This window comes from Hippocampus guttulatus, chromosome 15, assembly GCF_054856545.1.
Source record: "Hippocampus guttulatus isolate MCC_2025c chromosome 15, RoL_Hgut_1.0, whole genome shotgun sequence".
Classification (NCBI taxonomy): domain Eukaryota; kingdom Metazoa; phylum Chordata; class Actinopteri; order Syngnathiformes; family Syngnathidae; genus Hippocampus; species Hippocampus guttulatus.
The window spans coordinates 4527775-4549977 of NC_141275.1; the positions used below are offsets into that span (position 1 = coordinate 4527775).

The following is a 22203-nucleotide window of genomic DNA, read 5'->3' on the forward strand; positions in this document are numbered from 1 at the left end:
ACTTATCTTCTAGGATCATTGGGACACACAAACCCCTCAACCCGGATTAGGTGATGGCACTTTATTTAAATGACTCATTTTTGATGAGACAAAACTGTTGTCAATTTACTCAAATACTTGTAATGTAAGACCACAAGTCTGTGTCTTCACTCAAACCCCCAAGCAGTGCACATTGTAAAGGTAATTAATATTAACTTAATGCTTTTACTCAGTAAGTAAGACTAATTCCCCCAAGATGATTGGGAACATGGCTCTGCAGCCTTTTTTTGCCATCTCTTGCTTAAGATCTGACAGTGTTGTAGCCCTGAACAAATACAACAATTTACTATTTAACACTTGAAGGACAGGCCCTCTGAGTACTGCATGTGTGAAGTGAGTGCAGCTCCAAATGTGTTGAGACATGTGTTCGCCCCGGTGTTTGTTTGTCATAACAGGTTGAGCGACCAGTGGGTGGAAGTGGCATGTGATTTGAGTATGCTCATTAGGAATTTATGAAGCGCTAAAATGTTTGGTCTCCAGGGAGGGGGGATTGGCAGCTGTCGCACAGGCAAGCAGACGGGAAGGCGGGTGGCCCGATGACAGGAGAAAAGAAGCTACACAAACATAGAAACTGGAGAAAAAAAAATATCGTACAAATGTTCGGGTTTATGCTACAGTAATAATCATTTGTTTTGACAATAAAGGTGTATCCAATCTAGAATAGTACTCTTTAGAGCAGACTTCCCCGAGGACTAACTGTGAATAGGGGAAAAAGCTGTGACTGGTTTGTTTAAGAACGCTTAACAACTGTGTTGGTTCATGGAAGTTGATAAGGGGCACTGTCATTATGAATCAGTGATTGTGTGTTCCATTTCGATCTATTGATTTACAAACCAATAACGAATTCCTGGACATACCTCTTAACTTACTTACCAACCAAATAACACTATGAAATAAATAATAACCAATCAATTTTTCTCGAACCTAAGCCTTTCGCCCGTATTCCATTTTATTTGATAGGGGTGTGTCCAGGACTTGGGTTTTTTTTTCTGAGGGAAGGGTTCCAGATAGGGCACAGACTGCAGAAGGGTGGAATATAATTTTATGTTCTGTGCATGTACACGTCTTGATCATACGGCCAGACCGAACCCCCCCCCCCCCCCCCCCCCCCCATAATGCATCCTTGGTATTGTTCAGGGGGCCGGGCAAAATGTGGAGGCAGGCCATATCCAGCCCGTGGGCCTTAGTGTGGGGACCATTGGTAAATACAGTGGATATAAAAAGTCTACATATCTGTCTTAAAGCCAGGCTTTGTGAAATAAAAAATATATTATCATATGAACATGAATGCCAGTCAGTGTTATTAAACCTTGCGGAAAATTGTCAGGAAAGCGCATTAAAACTACTGGACTTTAGTTGGGGTTAATTAGAGGCACTTAACGCAGTAGCAGATGTGTGGTGACTCCCATGTAATGAGTTTGAAAATGTAATTGGGTAAGGACGGCACGGTGGTTGACTGGTTAGGACCGAAGTTTGATACCTGTGTCATGTACACACTCCTGCAAGCGTTGTCCATTGCAGTAAGCAAGGGTAAAATAAAGAAATATAAATGCACTGTCAGGATAGCAATATTCACATGCTATTAATAAACGTTCTTCAGTTCTGTGTCTTTTGAAGTTGTAGCTGTTGCAGCGCTTCAAAATGTTACTGTGCAAAGTAAAGCCTTTGAAGGGATTTTCTAACATTTTGTTTTTCCAATGTCATTTTCCGCAGTTTTCTCTGAAGATCTACGTTCCAGCTTATATTTTGTCAATGCATCTGTGCAAGAGGTAGTGTTTGCCAGCACCACAGGGACATCGGTGCCCTGTCCCGCAGCAGGTGTGCCACCTGTCTCACTGCGCTGGTATCTGGCCACCGGTGAGGAGATCTATGATGTGCCAGGGATCCGCCATGTGCACTCCAATGGCACCCTACAGATCTTCCACATTCCCCCTTCCAGTTTCAGCAAACTCATCCACGACAACACCTACTATTGCACAGCGGAGAACCCCTCAGGGAGAATCAGGAGCCAAGATGTCCACATTAAGGCTGGTTAGTATCTCTTTTCTTTTTCTTTCTTTTATTTTTTATTTTTTATTTAATGTCAACTCTGATCTATTAGATTTGTTAGCATCAAACTATCTAAATATCTCATATTCCAATTGGACCTTATAGGGTCCAACCTTAGAATGTCCAGCCAAATTTAAATACAAAACACAGCTGTTGACCTTGACAAATGTTCTAGCATATGAAGTACAGTGTATTATAGTTGATAAGATGAAAGCTATCAAGTGTACTGAATTTTTATTTATTTATTTATTTTTTAGGTAGCCTACAAAGTAAGTTAAAACTGAGACGATATAAGGGCATATTGTAACATCATGAAGAACAGGTGTGATAATACAATACAATACAATACAATACATCCTGATTTATATGGCGCTTTCACAACAGCTGCAGCTGTAACAAAGCGCTGAACAAAACAGTTAACATTAAGTAAAATAATAAACACAACACATAACATAAAACACGGACAGTCGTGCAATCCTAACCACTTTTACTTCATCCACTTTGTTGTGAGGACAGCCAAAAAAAATCCCACAGCAAAACTATAATTTAGATCAAGGGTGTCAAAGTCAAGGCCCGGGGGGCCAGATCCGGCCCGCCACATCATTTTATGTGGCCCACAGGAGCAAATCATGTGTGTCAACTTTCATGATGCATGCTGAAATCATTACCGAAATGTCAAATTGTCATGGGTAGTAAATAACACTGACATTTTACATTGGCCCTCCGAGGGAAGCCATAACTCCGAAGTGGCCCGCGACAAAAAATGAGTTTGACACCGTTGATTTAGATCATCTTTGGGAACTGTATTTTTTGGGCTATAAATCGCAGTTTCTTTTCATATTTTGGCTGGTCCTGTGACTTATACTCAGGTGCAACTGGTATATTTTAAAATTAGAGCTCAGACCCGTACCCAAAATCCTTGATCGTGTTGACGACATTGGACAACTTACAGTTGGTTTTGTGATTCCACATCTACCGTTTTGTTGATTTATTTTTTTGTTTAAAATGGCTTACACTAACAAGAACATGACTAGCAGTTCTTGTTCTTTTTCTTTTCTTGATCACATCCACATACGGTGCATCCATTCAAAGCATGTGGAAGTCTGAAATGTCTGACTCTGTTGTTTTCAGGAATTCGATATTATATTGAAATTTTCTCTTTGTACCCCCGTATTAGTCCTACGGGAGCCCTACACTGTTCGGGTGGAGGACCAGAAAGCCATGAGAGGCAATGTGGCCGTCTTCAAGTGCATTATCCCTGCCTCAGTGGAGGCCTACATCACTGTTGTGTCCTGGGAGAAAGACACAATGTCAATTAATGCTGAAAGTAAGTCACATTCCTTTTGTAACAGCTGTTCGAGATGTCTGAGAGTGACCTTTATACTCCAGTTTGATCCTGTGGCCCGCTAGAAGATTTTGGCTGTCGATTATGACAGCACAGATGTGTGCTGTTTCGGTTTACTGTGTAAATTTCATTCTCAAAATGAGGAGTAGCTTCAGTTGAAGTCATTAGCCAGGCGGCGTCTTTGTCTGTGTTTGCAATTCCGTCTGACCCAAGGACAGCGAAGTCTTGACTAGAATTCCTCTGCCATCCTTCCACGAGCACACGGGCTGCCAGCCATGTCACTTAGTCTCAGTGTATTGACCCAATTCTCTGGCTGATAGAAAGCACCGCGGCGCTCCGATCATTCGAATCACTTAAATGGAGCGCTCGCCTATGTGATTGTTTCCCAACCCTGGGGGGCAAATTCATTTTATGTGGGGCATTTAGCAAACTCAATAGACGCGAGTTAATGCCATTTTGCTTTTAGATGGAGGGCAAATGCTTTTGAGAGACTTTTTGTTGTTGTTGTGTTGTTTTTGTTGTTGTTGGTGGTGGTGGTGATATTGCCAGTCGTCAAATCCACTACAGTGAAATCTATAGCACTTTCATAATTGCCTATGAGTGGATTTTCAATAGCATGTTTCTGATACAGGACGAGGGAAGGGTCTTGTTGCTGCTGCCGCATTGACAAAATCGACCGGATTTTTTTTATTTTCTATTATTGCTTCTCATTTATTATTCATCCGTTTTGCAATATGTTACATGTATTTGTAATTTAGATTTCTGAATCTTGGGGGTTGTGTTATTGCCCCATGAAAAAACCAAGTTTTGAGCAGACAAAAAAAAAATCATCACATTTGTAGCCATCAGTCATGTAATTGTTGTCAGAAAAAGAATCCAACTACCAATCCATTGCGCTTCTCCACGCTAAATAATAGAAGACGGAAGCCAATGAATCCATGAGAAAATGGTCTTTATTCACGTCTCACTGCGCGCATCCCACCATTCTCATCGTACTGTGGTACACACACATTTTAAGTGCACTTTGTGTTTTTTTTTTTTTTTTATGTCCGTGTCTGCGGCTCTGTCTGCACACCGTAACAAACATCCCAGCACAAACGTCTTGCCAACTCTTCACTTTAATTTCCCATGTTAATAAATAAAATAATATTAATACTTCAACTGAAAACAAAAACGCTTTTTAAAAATATTACTTTTCTCTCTTGGACATGAATAATTGACTTTGGCTTTTGAGTTTGGAAAATGTAGCATGATGCGCATGTATGTTTTCCAACTCTCACTGGACTTAGACCATTTGGAGTTGTTGCAAGGTAGACTAACTAGCCACTAAGAACACTCGGGACCGTTACAAGAACGAAAGAAGTGGAAGTGCATTGTACAGTCTGGAGATCCCTAATAGGCTGTTTTATACTTCTCTTTTGAGTAACCCAAAGGAGCAGAGAAACATAAAGACAAATCGTTTTTTTTTTGTTTGGTGATAGGTGCATATTTTTGTTTTTGTTTTTATATTGGCCCCCGACTGTGTATACGCTGGACCCTCAACAATTAAAATATAACCTGTTCCAGTTCTGTTAATGTTCTGCTTAACATTCACATTTTTCAGTTTTGTCATCATGAAAGATAGAGATAATGTTTCAAAAATATATTAGCATGTAAAATTGTCCTGCCACCCTGGTGGTCGACTGCTTAGCCTGAGCGCTTCGTGGACTAAGCGCAGAGGTCGTGGGTTCGATCCCGGATCCGGCCTTCCTGTGTGGAGTTTGCGTGTTCTCCCTGTGCCTGCATGGGTTTTCTCCAGGTACTCCGGTTTCCTCCCACATTCCAAAAACATGCATGGCAGGCTGACTCTAAATTGTCCCTTGGTGTGAGTGTGAGCGCGGATGGTTGTTCGTCTCTGTGTACTCTGCGATTGGCTGGCAACCAGTTCAGGGTGTCCCCCGCCTACTGCCCGAAGACGGCTGCGATAGGCTCCAGCACGCCCCGCAACCCTTGTTAGGATAAGCATCCATCCATCCATCCATTTTCCGAACCGCTTGATCCTCACTAGGGTCGCGGGGGGTGCTGGAGCCTATCCCAGCCAACTCCGGGCAGTAGGCGGGGGACACCCTGAATCAGTTGCCAGCCAATCGCAGGGCTGTTAGGATAAGCAGATCAGAAAATGGATGGATGGATGGATGGATAATTGTCCTGCTTTTCTTGACTATAAATTTAGCAATATTATCCCAGCCTCTGTGTGCACCTCATTCGTTCTCTGCTTGTTCCTGTTTAGTGGCACTTTCACGTTTTGTTCATATGTTTTATAGGCAATACTGTTTTTACATGGGAAAAGCATTCCATTCAAAAACAAGAATATCCAAATTATTGCATGAAGTCGACCTCCGGTTAAACCGCCAGTAGTTGTTGTTATGTTAGTGGTATACAGAGGCGAGTTACAGGTACGGCTTTGACGTTGTTGCTTCATTACAACAAAATAAATAAATAAATAAGACTTTCATATCACTGGAGGCTATATCCATGCATGTTCAAATCGACATTGAATTTATATGACAGATAGTGTGTGATATCGGCATGGTAAATCATGAGATTAGGGATGAATGTTTGCAGTAAAGCTGTTTGTCCCATCTGCTACAAAAACAAGGGATCCCGTTGGAATATTGTCATTTATATTGTTCTTCTAAAACTTTTGTTATCGACTCAGCCCAATTTGATTCATCTTGTTTCAGTGCATGAGAATGTTTCCGTGTTGGGATGGCTGTCTGCATTTGTATCGCAATGGTTGGCGATGGTTCATGGGGGCAGTCTCATGAAGGATTAAATGTCCGTTTTCGGTGTCTCGCGCTGCCGTGGCTGGCAAAACAGACACGGGCGTGGACTTCTGCAGCGCGCTTGTTTTGTTTCCGGTTTATTTATAGAGCAACGTAAAATCCACTGTGACGTATGCTGCGTTAATCTCGCGAGAAAAAATTTAATCACTTTAAAATTCATTTAAATGAATGCCGATAAAAACGCGCTAAACTGACATATATATATTAAAAACTGTATTGTAAAAATGAATTTAACAAAATGTCAGTATAATAAACCTCTGAATGTATTATTTAAATAATTTTGTTTTAATACTCACCGTTAATGTCAATGTTTTTCCGTCCCTCACTATTGCTAAAGATCCAGCAAAGTTAGCGGAATTATCGTCACCTTGCCGGGTCCATACGCGGAGTTGCTGCTGGCTAGCTTGCATCCTGCTCAGTTGCTTGCACGCTTCTTTTCGACTGTCTCCCGCACAGTATTTTGATGCGAACAGAGCATGGCGCGTGTCAAAGTGCCACTTTACATTCGACTGTTTCATCGATGATATTTTGTCATTGCAAATTAGACACACAACAGAACCTGTTCTCTGCACAAAGATTAATCCTCATCATCTTTTTTTTTCTTATTCGTCGAAGGATTAGCTTTGAGCTAATGACCGAGCGGGCTGATTCAAAAGGGGGCGTTTACCTGTTTACGCAGCAATGGCCAACGTAGGCCAGTATCATCCAATCAAAATTGCTCGTCGAGCCAACTGCAGCCCTGAACAGGACATGAGCAGTGAAAAATCGATGGATAAATTAAACAAGCGAGAATATTTTGTTTTATCTGTGAGCCAGATGCAATCATCAAAAGAGCCACATCTGGCTCGCGAGCCATACGTTCCCGACCCCAGGATTAAGGCATAAGAGAACACGGATGAATATCTCCTTTCACAATCAAATGATTCAGAGAAAAAAAAGTCACCTGTCACAAAAAACAATCACACCGTTCAGAAGACAAATTACAAGACTGTCGTTTGACTTGCAGTTTGTTTTCATTGGTTCGTTTTTTTGTTTTGTTTTGTTTTGTTTTGTTTGGGGTTTTTTTGTAGCGAGAAGCCTTCCATGACTGACCTGGGCCATTCCCCAGGTGGAGCCTGTGCTGCAGTCACTGAGGAGGCCTTGTAGTCATTTGCCACGACCCGATGCTGTCTGCTCTGCATTCAGCAGCAGTAGGGCCAAGAGGGGTCCAACCCCCCCGTGGCCTCCGCCCTCCCAGCTCCACTGCAGACACACACACATGCATACATCAGCACATAAAAGAAGTAGGCGTCCTTTTCATGCGGCACACGCGCTAAGCATCAGAGCCGTCGGCCATCACATTCTCTTTTCTCAGCTCTCCTTCATCTTCCCACTGCTGCCGTCTTTGCTTTTATATACGCGCTTATAAACCAACCACGTTTCGACCAAGAATTATGGTTTGTTTCAGTTAGGTAAAGTATTTGATTTTTTTATCTATTTACCGTAAAGGCTCTCAAAATGCTGTCACACTGGACTGTCGCATTTTTTGAGCAACCTCCCATTCGGGCCGCAAGCTAAGTAGTGTAGTGATTTTGTTTAGGGTGAATAAAAGCCACTGATTGGATGACAGAGAATTGGCACATCTGTTGAATGGGAGGGAAAAAAATGAAAGGAGCGTTTGGACACTACTCTGGATTGCTGCTAAAAAAAGAATCCATCTTGTTTGTGTCATTTGCTCATGGATTATTATCACCACTCAAGACACCGTGTTGTTGTAATTGTTGGCAATTACTCTCCTGTTTCACTCTTTATGTCGTTACCGGAGCCATCCTGCCGACTCCTCTGCAGTGATATCACAAGCCTGATTAGGGTTTGCCAATTAAAAACGCTCCGCGGTTGAAGGTTCACATGAATGCACGTATGGTGCCCCTGGGTATAACTAAATGGTGATGATCCTTATTCGAGTTTATTATTCGAACATGACTGAACTTGCACAATTTCCTTTTACCACTCTAATTAAATACATCCAGAGTCAACATAAGAAAATGATTCGATCCACTGACAAATTTTGATCGTTTAAAATGATGGCATCAACTGATAATGGAAAAAAAAATTACATTAGGGTATCAATTCCCCCAGCCCAAATCGTTTTTTTGTTTTTTTTAATAGTGTATATTAACTGTAGTTGCAGCGGGAAGCTGAATTATACGTCACTTAACAGATTATATAAAGACATTCGGCCTGGCCTGCTACTCAGCCATCTTGTGTATGTCACAGTTTGATTCACATGAGTGTGTTCACATGCCGGGATGTGTCGTTGGAGGTGTTTTTCCAGCCATCGCCGCGAGATAAACAAGCCAATTTCATTGGCAGCATATAACAGGGGTGCCATACAATTCAAGAACGGATCATTTTAAGCTGCTTTCATTTGGCTCAATTCAGTGTGATTCCAATTTGACACGGAATAAACAAAAATACACACAAAAATGTGTATATATATATATATATATATATATATACACAGTGTATATATATTCCGATTTTATTTCAATTGAATGTGATTTTTCCTGATTCAAACCAAATAATACAAGTATTGTTCAGTTAACACCCATTTATTGTCTTCGGCAAGGTACCGGGTTTGATTCCTAGCATTGTACAAATCTTTTTGTTTGATTCAAATTTTGCGGGTACTGATTAAGTTGTGGCCAGTTAATTTAAATATAAAATGAAAGCAAACTGAAGTACTGCTGTGTCGTGAAATAAATTTTTATCTTTGTGAAACACAAACGCTATTCTATCAATTATTCTATTCTCTTATCAAATTAATTATGAAAATATATATTGTCTGAAGGTGGTCAACTGGTAAGCACGGCCGCCTCATAGCATAGTGCGGAGGTGCAGCGTAGGTTAATTGTTTACTATAAAATTGTCCCTCGCGGCAGGTGTGAATGTGGATGGTTGTTCGTCCATGTGTGCCCTGCCAATTGCCCGAAGACGGCTGGGATAGGCTCCAGCACGCCCCGCGACCCTTGTGAGGATAAAGTAGTTGAAATGATGGATGTAAGGATGGATGGATTGCCTTCAATGATTTAATTTAAATAGCAACAGTCATGCCATGGCCGGTACAAATTCAACTCAAGAATTGTCTGGGTTTAACATGATGGACAGAATATCAATCATGATTATATTTGTTTTACGTTTTATGTTAAATGTTCAACAAAGTTCTTTGTTACAGCTGCAGCTGTTGTGAAAACACTACATAAATAAAGATGTATTGTATTGAATGTATACTTTTGTAAATACTGTATGCTAAGCGTTACGAAGATTTAGAATGGTCCGAAAGATTCCTCACAATTAATAACATCCTGAGTATAACATGTCCAAATATAAATATAACATATGTACAACCTCTCCTGTGCGTGTTAAATTTTTTTATTGTTGACATAGACATAGGCAGATTGGACTGCAGTTTGCGTGCTGATGAAATGTGACTCTATAAATCTATCAGGAATTCATTTTTCATTGTGTCCGGCCTTACAGCTCTATCGCTATTGGTTTGCTCTTTTCTTAGAATCCTGCTCAGTAATTGCTGCTATTGGTGCGAGCAACCTTGAGCTCGGTGGGTGGGTGTGTAACGGGTTTCCTGGTTCCCTGTGAAATGGGTGTCGCCGGAGGAGCGGGAACTCAGCCTCCGCCTTATTTTTTCCCCCACCTCTGCTTGTCGACCGGCAAGGGCTGGAGCTACGATAGGCGGGATTTAGTCTTTTACCAGCATTCGTCATTCTGTCTGCCGGTGATTGGATGCGGTATTGTTATTCACATTGAAAAATGGGTCATGTTGCCTATGGAGAATGTGTTATTGACACAGACAGACACCAACGAACATGCATACTAATGCTGGAAGTGCATCTTTCGCCATTCACAATTATCGACCACAGTAGGACATAATTGGAATATGACCAAAAAAAATAATTTGTATCAATGTTCTAAATGTGGATGCGCTGTAAATGTGTATATATGTATATTTATTATACTGTATAAGTGAGGAAGTGTTGAATTCACTGCATCTCGTGAGCTGTTTCCTCTCAGCCGGTGGTGGCAGGCTTTGCTCGCTGAGTACAAGGGTGTGGAGAAGGAAGAAAAAGAATGGGAAGGAAAATCAATACCTTTGTGCATTAATTCAGCTGCAGTTGCTACAAAGCATGGCGGGAAAAATTACGGGTGGATACGTTTGGGCAGGGCAGCGTGATGGCGCCATGTTTAGTCAGGAAAGAATCATGGACGCCTGGACTGCTGTTGTGTTTGTTCCCTAAAACGATTACATATAACACACACACACACACACACACGCGCGCGCACGCACACACCTATCTAGCTAGCTAGCTATAATATGCAATAATGCCCTTTCTGTCTTACTTGAGTGCTCTGGTGCCGCAAAGATTAGCCTCCCACGTTTTTACGGTATTGTTTGCTCGCCAATAGCCACAATTTGTTCTTTATTAAACTCTGGGGGGGGGGGCAATTAGGGTGTGAGCGGGAGGGGGGGTATGTGTGCGCGCACACGTACGGTTAAATGCCAGTGGCAGCAAGCAGAGGAGGAGGAGGGGAGGTCAGAAAAGAGGTACTCAAGACTGCTTAATCTTGGATAAACAGTGAGGTCTCCTTTGTCCCACTGCAGTTTAGTATATCTTCTCGACAGTGCTGGGGGTTGGGGTGGGGGGTGGGGTGGTGTTAGCGATGGCTGCCCCTCTGAACCTGGATGCATGCCAGGTTATGTGTGGCACTTTGCCAAGGCAGGGATTAACTCTTAGTGCAACAAAACCTAATCTTGGAAGGTTTCACCAATTAACGAGAATTTTGATATTTTGTAGACTGAACTGATTTGGGACTGGATATTATCAATAGGTCCAAGTGATTGTCATAGGTGTCACTGCAGTCAGACTTGCCGATCTTTTCCTCACTGTATTGACACGTTGACCTCATAGGACAAATAATCACCCAAGCCCAAACAGATGTTTCTTTTTACCGAACAGAATGTTGTCGCTAACTCCATTACGAACCAAAACAAAAATGCTTCAGATGATTGTAATCTTACCGTCTGCTCCTTCAGTGTTGTAAATGTGCAGTATTCAAGGTCCAATATGAAATCTTAAAGCCAAATTGGAAGATTTGCTTCGAAGCTCACTTCACTTCCCCGTCCTCCTCTTGTGACCCTTACCAAAGCGATGCCAATGAACGTGCACGCGTCTGATGCACAACTTGTACAAGACAACATTAGCCAAGACAACTACATTGGTAGCACGGCTTTTCCCATGTTGCCAAAAAAGAAATGCTACCGTTTGCATTATTTGGAATGTCCAATCAATGAAAAATAGAATAGAGGTGATCAACTTAACTTTGGTCGTGGTTTTTCAGTGATACAACCATACACTGAAAACCACAGCTGGATATGTTTACATTTGGTTTAAATCTTGGGCGATCCAGTTCCATTTTTTTTGCTAACTGGAGTTCAAGAAAACTATCAGAAGAGATCATTTCAACAATATTCTCCTGTCAGGTCATACCAATTTTACATGAAAAAAAACAACAACACCTTTTGTCATATAAGACTACAAACCCTGCCTTTAAAAGCTACTGAGAAAACAGAGATTGGGGATGAAAAAGTATTTTAGGTGCACTTTAAAAACTAAGTAATGATAAGATATGCTCTTTTAAATGAATAAACATAACTAATGTAACTTGCTGTTTCGCTGCCGCTGTTGTCAGGCATATTTGGGGGAACAGCTGAAACAAGAAAGACCTGTATCAAATTTATTTACGGTCATGATGCGGCACACAAGCGGTCTCCTTAAAAATGTCCACAAGAAGAGCATTAATCAGCGTTGAAGGGCATTCTATAACATAACCACCATTTGTGATAAATGCATGAAGGCCATTGGCTATTTTTGTTTTTTATCACCAAGTTGAGTGAAGAGAGAGAGAGATCATATGGCTAACTAACAATACAACCGACCATAGATCAACCATTGATTAATTTTAGTTTGTTTCATGCCAAATGTATTTTGCAAAATTTTTTGAAGCTCTTCCGTCGAATGAATAGGAAGTGCTTTTTTTAAAATGTGCATAAGGGAAGCCTTATAATCTTACATATATTGAATGCAACTCAACATGTAATTACAGTGCAGATATACATACAGTTAAGAAATCCATTTTATGTAACATCAAGAAGGAAAAGGAGGACTTTAAAATGGTTATTGTCTGTCAACAATTAAAAAAAAGAGACGGCTCATCCTTTTTGTCGCTTCCCCATGTCATCCATGTTTTACCTCACCTCACCATGACACCAGAAGCCTTTTTGAAAAATTGTGGAATATCGATGTACATATAAACGTGTGTGTGTGTGTGTGCGTGCGCGCACGCGTGTTGTGTAGGAGGAGGAAAAAAGAGAGAGAGAGGGAGGGAGTGGGGTACTGGCTGTGAATGGTTGCTCTTATCGCGTGTATGCAGCTGCTGCAGTGTCTTTGACAGACAGAGGGGCTGTCCATGCATGCCACTCACTCTGCCTATTCACGGCCTTCTTCCCTCTCTATATCCTCCTTCTCTTTTTCTCTCCTTGTCTCTGTCGCATTCTCTGTCAAGGAAGCGAGCAAAGGGGGGGGGGGGGGGGGACGTGACCTGAGCGTTAATGCAGACTCATGACGCAGACGGTTTCACGCCCTCACGATTCTGAAAGCAAAGGACAGGCAAGAAATGAAATGTCACTGGACATCATCACGTCGCACTGGCTGAAAATGTGATTTCTTTGCACGATAATTGTTGACACTGATATTGAAGGATTCTTTAAATCATGGCTCCAACACTCAGCGGGCCTCAAACCGGCTGCATGCAATTCGTATGTTTCTATGCTGCCATCCTATCCTCCATTTAGTTGATCGCTGCAAGGTAAGAACACCAACAAAATCACTCTATCTGTCCCACAAGTTCTACAGTTCATTACTACCTGATCCTGATCACAAGATGGGACAATAGTGGATTGAAGTAGCATAGGCTATGGGGTGAGGAGAGAGATGCCTTGTGGAAAGGTAATTTCAAGACAAGCTGCCATGGGAAATCACCTTGATCGATGGACGTCTCGAGCAGAAAGGGACATGATATCCCGCAAGCAGTGCACGCTGCATGCAGAGGGTATTCTGGGATGAGTAACTCCCTCCCTCCTTCCCTCCGCCTCCAACCTCGGCACTCGTCTTTGCCCAGGTGCCCTGTCATGTGGGAGCACACACAGTCGCTGTGTGTAACCTTGGGCAGTCCACGAGCAGATGGTGGGAATTGAGGGTTAATGAACACAGCGGACAGCAAATGCTGGAAAAAATGAATCTCCCCCCCCCCCCCAAAAATGCAGATAATACATTTTTAAAAATTGACAATTATATCACCCTTGAAAAACAATTCAATGTTGGCGATAGAGCTCCTTAATAATTTACACAGTATTCCAGGCCTATGCAAAAATATATATATATTTTGATGTTTGTATCCGTGGGCGGTGGTTAGCACGTCGGCTTCACAGTGGGGAGGTACCGGGTTTGATTCCAGCTCCGGCCTCCCTGTGTGGAGTTTGCATGTTCTCCCCGGGCCTGCGTGGGTTTTCTCCGGGTGCTCCGGTTTCCTCCCACATTCCAAAAACATGCATGGCAGGCTGTTTGGACGTTCTAAATTGTCCCAAGGTGTGAGTGTGGGCGTGGATGGTTGTTCGTCTCTGTGTGCCCTGCGATTGGCTGGCAACTGATTCAGGGTGTCCCCCGCCTACTGCCCGAAGACGGCTGGGATAGGCTCCAGCACCCCCCTAGTGAGGATCAAGCGGTTCGGAAAATGGATGGATGGATTTGTTTGTATCCTTTTATTTAGAGAATGACAAAACAAAATAAAATGTGAATGATTTCCTTTCGAAAAAAATATATATATACTGTATATATACTGTGTATATATATATATATATATATATATAAATGAGTAGTATTTATTTTTGTCGTCTTTTAATGGCAATTCCTAAAATGTCTTTGTCTTTGAATATTTTTTTTCAATGGTATTTATTTTCATTTATGCACAAAGAGTCTTTGCATAATCCACGCATGGTAGAGGACACAGAATGATCTAAAAATCAATCTAAATATGTCAAATTTCTCTTCCTTTGGAAAGCTAAAGATGAATGCTTTTTGTGTTCAAAAAATATATCGATTTCAATCAAAAAACAGATTTTACAGTGTAATCTTAAGGCACAAAGCATACAAACGAATGAACCAAATGCTTTGGCGCCTCATCAAGAAGCCCACCTCGATTTGGCTCTTGCATATACACTAAATACTCATGTTGTTGCTGAGGGCCTGAGTTGGCGCTGCCTGCTCCGTTCGATTGGCTGCAGCTTGCTATGACTCGTCATCGACTAGGCCAATACGTTGCGCTTGTGCTCTTGTCCCTTTTCTTCCGCTCTCTCTCTTTTATCCCACACCCCCACCTGCCCCCCAAAATAAATTGCCTGGAGAAATTGAACAAAAAAATTGAGAAAGGGAGAAAGCCTTTCATCTGTTTGAGAAGCTCATATTAGCTGTGGTGGCAAGATAAGCTCTTCTCACGGCAGCAGTTAAGCTCACTGAATGTTATCCACTTGCTTCTCTTTTTCCACTTTAATTTGCTTTTCTGGACCGCGTGTTTACGCTTTGTAGACCAAACTGATGTGTTTTATCTGTGTTTGATGTCAAATCGTCCATGACCAGATTCACCTCATGTTGTGGCCGACGTAACGGCCAAACATTTGATGAACATTTGATGTGATTCATAAGGGCAGAATACGACAACCACAAATGGTGTAACCATATTGATGAATGTCAATCAAAACTGCGTTACTGTACTTAAAGAATACAGTTGTCTATATGTTTCAAATATCAGGAGTCTGAAACCAATCATACTGTCAGTGACATGATAGCATGCATCAATAACATAAGTCTATGATCACATCTTAAAAAAGAAATAAAATCTGATTCTCTTTTTTAAACTTTTTTTTAACAACAGTAAATATGAAAATTAATGGGTAATTTTTATTTCATTGGGACAGTGCACATTAATCAACACAAGCATAGTTTAAATGGCCGGATTTAGCATAAATGCTACTTTTCAGCCGTAGTCCGATGGCAGGTTTCTTAACATAAACTTAACATAAAACAGCAAACTCATACAACAACAACACATCACATAAAACACAGACAGCCATGCAATCTTAATGACAATTATAATTGAAAATTCGCACATAGAATTTCCGCTGGTGTGTTAACCATTCAGGAAACGTTTTTTTGGTAATTAGCAAAGGTCCTCATTTAGCTTTGGTACCTTGGTGGTCTAATCATTTTTATAAGCACAGATATATATAAGGCCCTAAGAAACGTCAACTACCTGCAACAAATTCCTTGTGCAAAGAAAGATAATTCTGATTATGATGCATGGATTGTGTATTTTAATCACATGTGATATTTTGACCAGTGGTCTATGCTGAATAGTCTCTGAATGTATTGAAAGGGGGGAAAAAAACGCGTTCTTGATACACATCTGCCTGGTCTGAGATTGGTCTTTGATGGTTCTTGGGGTTGATTACAGAGCGTCCTCCACTTTGAGGTCTGTGATCCCTTCAACTTCCAAATCAAGGATTACATATAATGTAATCTGCTGCTGCCCAAGGGGGTGGGGCCTGATGAGGACCTTAAGGGCCACCGCAGCCCTCAAAAAGTCTTTCATTGGCAATGCAATCAAGTACAGTTAATCAAGTGGTTTTTTCATCTTCATTGGGGAAGAAAAAATAAAAGAGGGGAGCAGTTTAAGGTTTGCCACATTGACACCGCTGCTGCTGCTATGTTTTACAAAAGTATATCAATCCAAGGCGGCCATTTTGTGCCAGCGATGCATTATTAATGTGACAAAGTGTCTTTAAAAGTGAGGATGAAGTGAAGCTGAAATCGTGTCCGTTACAAGGAGTAACAGGAGACAATTGATAAATATAATTTCATACAGACAAATTGACTAGTTTTGAGGTCAAAGAGCAAGGAAAATGGGTGTCGTACAATTTATTTGAATCGGGTTGTGTAAACGGCGCTCCTCTTCTACGTTTTATTGTACGCAAATCCTGTGTATTTTACACACCCAGGGCGGAAAAAAATGCATATTATGTACAGTAAATCGGCTGTGTTCACTCCCACAACAGCGCAAATGCCCATTTTATCTCCATGCTTGTATGAAAATACCGAAAGAAAGAAAACTCCACTCAGGCCCAGGTCGGACCGCGCTTTGTGCTAGACTTACGCTACGCCCAAAAATAGGGCCCTTAGCTTGAATTAACAATGGCAAAAATTGTTTCATGTGTGTTGAAAAGAAAGGTTTCTAGATTTGTACTTTGTTTTTTGAATTTTAAGAGGCAAGGTCGATTCGAGTTGAAACGATCAAAAGGCATGGACAAATAACAGTATTCTGTTGAGACATTGTAGGTGGGTTGGGGAATTTTGGGACACAGATGTAGTCCATGAGTCCTGATATCCAAAGATCCACAGTGGGCAGACAGCACTACCAGTGTGATTATAAAAGGCATATGTCCAGACAGGATGGCTTAATCCCTGACACCCCCTACGTGGCACATGCATTCACACACGCTCCACCCCCTCCTTGTCCACCCCTTAACATATGTTGATGAGAGGAATTAGTGCAGTGGAAAGAAGAAAAAAAAAAGTTAAAGCGGCCGACAATCTAGACCACACGCTATTTGTTCCTGGGAGGTCTGTCTGTCATTTTCTTTGATTCCTCAAAGGGGGAGTTCCTGAATTTTCTTTCTTTTTTTTATTTTTCTGTTCCTTCTTTTACAAATAGGATCATGCAACAATTTTGGATTTTCGATTGATTGACCTGTTCTCTAATTATTCACACTTACAAAACTGACAGGAAATAGAGACGCGTTGTTCGACCGAGGAGCCACATCTTGACCACTCCAGACTCCTCGCGTGACCCCACTAACACGTCCCACCCCGCATTCAGCCTAGATCTTGTTAAATAGGATTACGTTGGCTACCTCCCATTCAGTGGCTTGGACAGGACCTCTTATCTCCTGTCTTTAGATGGCTGCCGACAAACAACATAATGCGCAACGGCCTACATTAAACAATGACCACATGCTGACTTGTTGGAATCCTCTAACTACTGCAGTATCCAGTTTAGATATTTTCCCTCACACTGAGATTTTCCTGGATAAATCCAGGTTAATTGTGCGCCGACGCTATAAATCGTATCGCTTCGTTCGAGAAGAACCTCAAGTCAGATAAAACGTTGCGATGCCAAGGCACGTGTACATTTGTGTTTGGACTGTGTCAACCATGAGCATTAAAACCTTTGCTCCCTGACTTTACTTTTCACCCTTTCGGGCTCAGCGGTTACTACAGTGGACATTTTATCATGTTATCAGGTTACAGGGTGCACGAAAGGGTTAAATGTCATCCTTTATGTGTAGGCAGCAGAACATCAGCCTACGAGACTCGGGGTGGTGCGTACAAGAGCCGTAGAGTTCATGTCCTGCAAAGCACATGTGACGTGTCTTGAGCTGCCTCCCATACTCTCCCTCGAAGCAGGGACACCAATTCTATGGCATAAGAGGCTTTGTGTCCTAATCCCTAGTTGATCTCCATAAAGTTTGTGTCTTACAATTAAGTGCAGATGGTTTGCAGCTGGTTGTAAGGCTAGTAAATAACTCGGGGGGCCTCTATTTTCGCCCAGGATTTGCTAGGGTAATCCTTCTCTCTGACAGTTTACCAGATTCAAATCAGTCTCGGCTTTGCTTGCCTTCCTCTGCATCTTCCAGTGTTTTCTCTGTTCCTATCCCCACCCTTCGCTATCAAAAAGCTCCTTATCTTGATTTAAACGTGGTCTTTTAGTGTAAGCACACACACACACACACATATACACACACAATAACACATTTTCGCATCTGTTTGAAGAGCAAGATCGTGGGTGGTGTAAGAGTCTCTCGCAATTACCCCTGAAAACATGCTTTCTGAAAGGTCCAAAGTGTAGGTTGGAAGAAGGCAGGGTTTTACACTGCACGGGTGAAGTCACACAATTCCACTTATGCACTCCTAAATAGCCCAATTTAGAGATGCGTCATGTATTTACTTTTTCAATCTGCAGAACCCGGTCCGAAATTCACCTGCCTGCAAAATCGCGGTTGGTCCAGTGGCAAGTCAAGCATTAGTTTGGAAATAAAAATCGAATGTTATTCTTAATGCACATGCACAGAATAATGAAATTCAGTTGACAGTTTCAACCCAATGGGATATGAAAAGACGGCAAACAGGGGGAGATAGACCTCGGTCACCAAATGACACCCCAGTGTCTTAGATAATAAATGGGGGGAAAAAAATCACAGGACAGTCATAATTTTACAGTTTGAGCCCTGCGAGTCCCAGGGACTCGCTAATCACAAAAGTATGAGTCCCATTATGCATTTAGAGAGTCCCAAATTTCGAATTCTGAAATGGTCTACTTATTCAATTGCATATAATAACACAAACAATAACAATATACATTGATAATAGGTTTATTTCTGATAAACAAATGCTGCAACAATTTAAATAATTCAGGCATACAAGATTATTATCGCAAAAAAACTATCCAACTTTAGCTGCTTCCTCTGTGATATCTCCGCAATAAACTTTCGCAACACTTGTTCGCAATACTTGTTTTAACGTTACACGACTTGGCAATCGTCTGCTTTCCACGCGGTGAAGGCTGATCCCGCCAATCTCGTCTCGCAAGAACGGAAATCTCGTCACGCGAGATTACTTAACTCGAGATCAAAACAACAATGGCGGTGATTATCAAACTGCGTTCGTTGCTGGAAAAAAAGATTTACCGTAGTTTTTATATATATATTTTTTTGCTTTATTATTATTATTTTTGACTGAGAAATTTCCTTGCGTCCCAAAAACGCACATTATTTGTAACTGTGCGTCTGGCGGGAAAATTATGCGTCTAGGACGTGGGACGCAGAGGTAACGAAATGGCTGCAGGATAAGTAAGATAGGGGAAAGAAAACAACTCCCAAACTGTGCTCGAATTGGGGGGGCACAGGGAAAACACACCTCAGCTCATCGCGACATAAAAACAAAACAAAAGATCTCAAAGACTTGCACACTTGGGAGGGATGTGGGATGCCGAGGAAGAAACTTGACAACAAATGTCTTAAATTTAGTAAATTTGTTTTGGGCTTTTTTTTCCACATGGGTCTTTTTTTTTTTTGCCAACACTATTACAAACAGAAACGTAAACATGTTTTGCGGTGCCCGAAAGAAAATAAAAAAAAAATAAAAGAAAAGCCTCTCTGTGACAGACTTAGTCAAGATGAGCAGTTTTTCAGGATTTGCATGTGACTTCAAGCAATCACCAATCACTTAAAGAGGCTAAGTTATGATGGAAGCAGTTCATTAAAGAAGTGATATACGATCCCACATTACCTTTTAGGGCTATATGAATAAGAGACGGCAGAGATGGCTGTTTGAGATGCAATTATCGCTTGTAGTAAATCTTCTGCAAGAGTGATAAACTGAATCTAATGGTTTCAGTGGGTAAGCAGCAGCATGTCTACTCTACACACAGACCATAAAGGCTACTGGAATCTTCAATTATTCCTACAGAGTATTTAAATGAGCTGTTTCTCTTCTGACCAAACGGAGGTTTTACATCCAACCAGATAATAATGCTCCCAGTCTGTCAGCCATAATGAGTTTGAGAATAAAATCAAGTATTGTGTTTAGAATTGCAGTATAAAAGCATTACGAAGCCAATATTATTTATGCTTTGTTATATTGGAATAAAAATCAGTACCCTGATTTTCCATCGCGTTGCACGATATCTTAATAGCCATTGTAAGCGATTTTAATGCCAGCATTTATAGAGGACCCCCAGTTTAGCAGAAGCCTCTCAAGGAACCATGCAAAGATCCAGAGGAAAGCGAACCATAATCACGGCATCGTTACGGCATCAGAGTTGTGATCATGGGCAGGTGAATAGGAAATGCTCCATTGGAAACGGCTGCTCCAGCCCCACTCCCCCCCCCCCCCCACAGTCCTGTCATTCCTTTATTTAAATTTATTCAAATGCTATTTATCTTGGAAGAAACCAACACCGCTAAACCTCATCTGCATAAGACAGTAGCAAACTGCCTGAGTAGCGCCTCGGGATATGAACAGATGGGAGTGTTTAGCAACCTTATGCACCTACCCCTCCTGCCCGATACGCACAATCATGCATAAGTTCTTGAACTTACCACCCCCCCCCCCCCCCACACACACACACACTGCCTCTCCTTCATCCTCCTTGCGCTGCTTGTGCACCCCTACCGCTCAGCACCTCCTACCAAATTTTCAGTTAACCTGTCAGGTCTCATCGCCCATAATTCAAGACGCCATATGTCTTGTTCTGACTCCCCCCCCCCCCCCCCACCGCTTCCCCCTCCCGTCTCCTTCATAGTGACTTGAAAGTCTCCCTTAAAAACTTGAGGATGCGCGTTTGATTCAAATCTGTCTGGCTGAGATCATAGGAAAGCTTGTCTCGTATAATAAGGCAGTCATTTAGAATTACGTGACACTGCGGTGGCGGTGTGTCTTGAGGGGTATGTTAACAACGCTCGCATCAATGAAATACATGGAAAATAAAAGAGCAAATGACTTGGAGGTAAAAAAAAAATGCTACACTTTGATTTGGTGTACAATATGCGTGCAGTGCCATCATGGGAAATATCTCGCCTCGCACATTGAGCTCATTTGGCGCACTAGTTCACTTTAAGTACTTGGCTGTCGAGGTTTAGCCTGTATTCACACTGTATTCCCACAAAAAACAGAATCTGAAAAGCAATGTTCGTTTTAGTTAAGGGTGTACATTATCATTTGAACCATTTTAGGCGGTGCTCAAGCACCTACAGTACTTGTTGAAACCAAACAGCTGCACTGTCCTCTGAAATGGAATGAGAGAGTTTCGCTGATATGCAACGTGCATGTGTTAATGTTACAATCAATGTGCTACTGATAAGCTAACTCACTGGATGCCCGATGACGTAACTCTTAAGTACACAGAGAGATGGACGAGCCAAGAGAGGATAATATAAATTAGTTGACAAAGTACTCAACTAGTTAATTTCTGTTCATGTCGTGCATTGCATTTCATATAAAAGTCCCAAAATATAAATCAAGGTCCATTTGGGGTATTTGTAGTACTCACGATAAGGGGCTGGTTTACTCCAGAAAAAAACATATTCTACTAATGTCTATGTAGAGGTGCTGCTGTATCAAAATGAGTTGTCTTCCTTACAAAATTAGTAAGGTTCCAATATTTCTGTGTTATAAATCCAATCCATTCCTCTTTTGCTGTGGCTCAACATTTGAACCATTACCTTATCTGATAGTGTAGTTACAGACTTTCTATGCCTTACTTTCATTAATGTGGCAATGAAATTGTGTTATAATACAATAATAACAGTAATATAATTCAAAACTATGAAATGGATCCTGCCTGACCAGAAGATCAGCACCTTCTAAACCTCTGATCGGAGAATCACCCCTGACTAAAACCGTGATGCTGGCCCACCAAATACTCTGGTGCAATTCAGTTCACTTTAACCCTTTCAGGGACAGCCGTCACGACAGTGGACAGCTTATCATGTTATCATGTTACAGGGTCCATGGTAGGGACCAGACGCTGTTATATATTCTAAAAAAAAATCCAGACTATATGAAAACAATTTTAATCCACTGTGTCTTTGACATACCTTGGCTGAGTTCAAATACGTTTTAGAAGCGTTTCAATACATACGTACCCACTGGAATAAATGTCATCATGTGACATAAGCACCGTATGTCTCCCAGCAAAAAATATTGGTTTTACATTTCATCA

General features: G+C 41.5%; 1 protein-coding gene across 2 annotated transcripts in view; it reads left to right on the forward strand.

Moving 5' to 3' along the window:
- dscama (Down syndrome cell adhesion molecule a) overlaps nt 1–22203 on the forward strand; it is a 92415-nt gene that overhangs the window by 17152 nt on the left and 53060 nt on the right. For both annotated transcript variants that reach the window (XM_086130820.1, XM_086130821.1), the window contains exons 2-3: nt 1753–2070; nt 3266–3415. In XM_086130820.1, coding sequence (XP_085986946.1) covers nt 1753–2070; nt 3266–3415 — 468 coding nt within the window. The remainder of the gene's footprint in view (nt 1–1752; nt 2071–3265; nt 3416–22203) is intronic.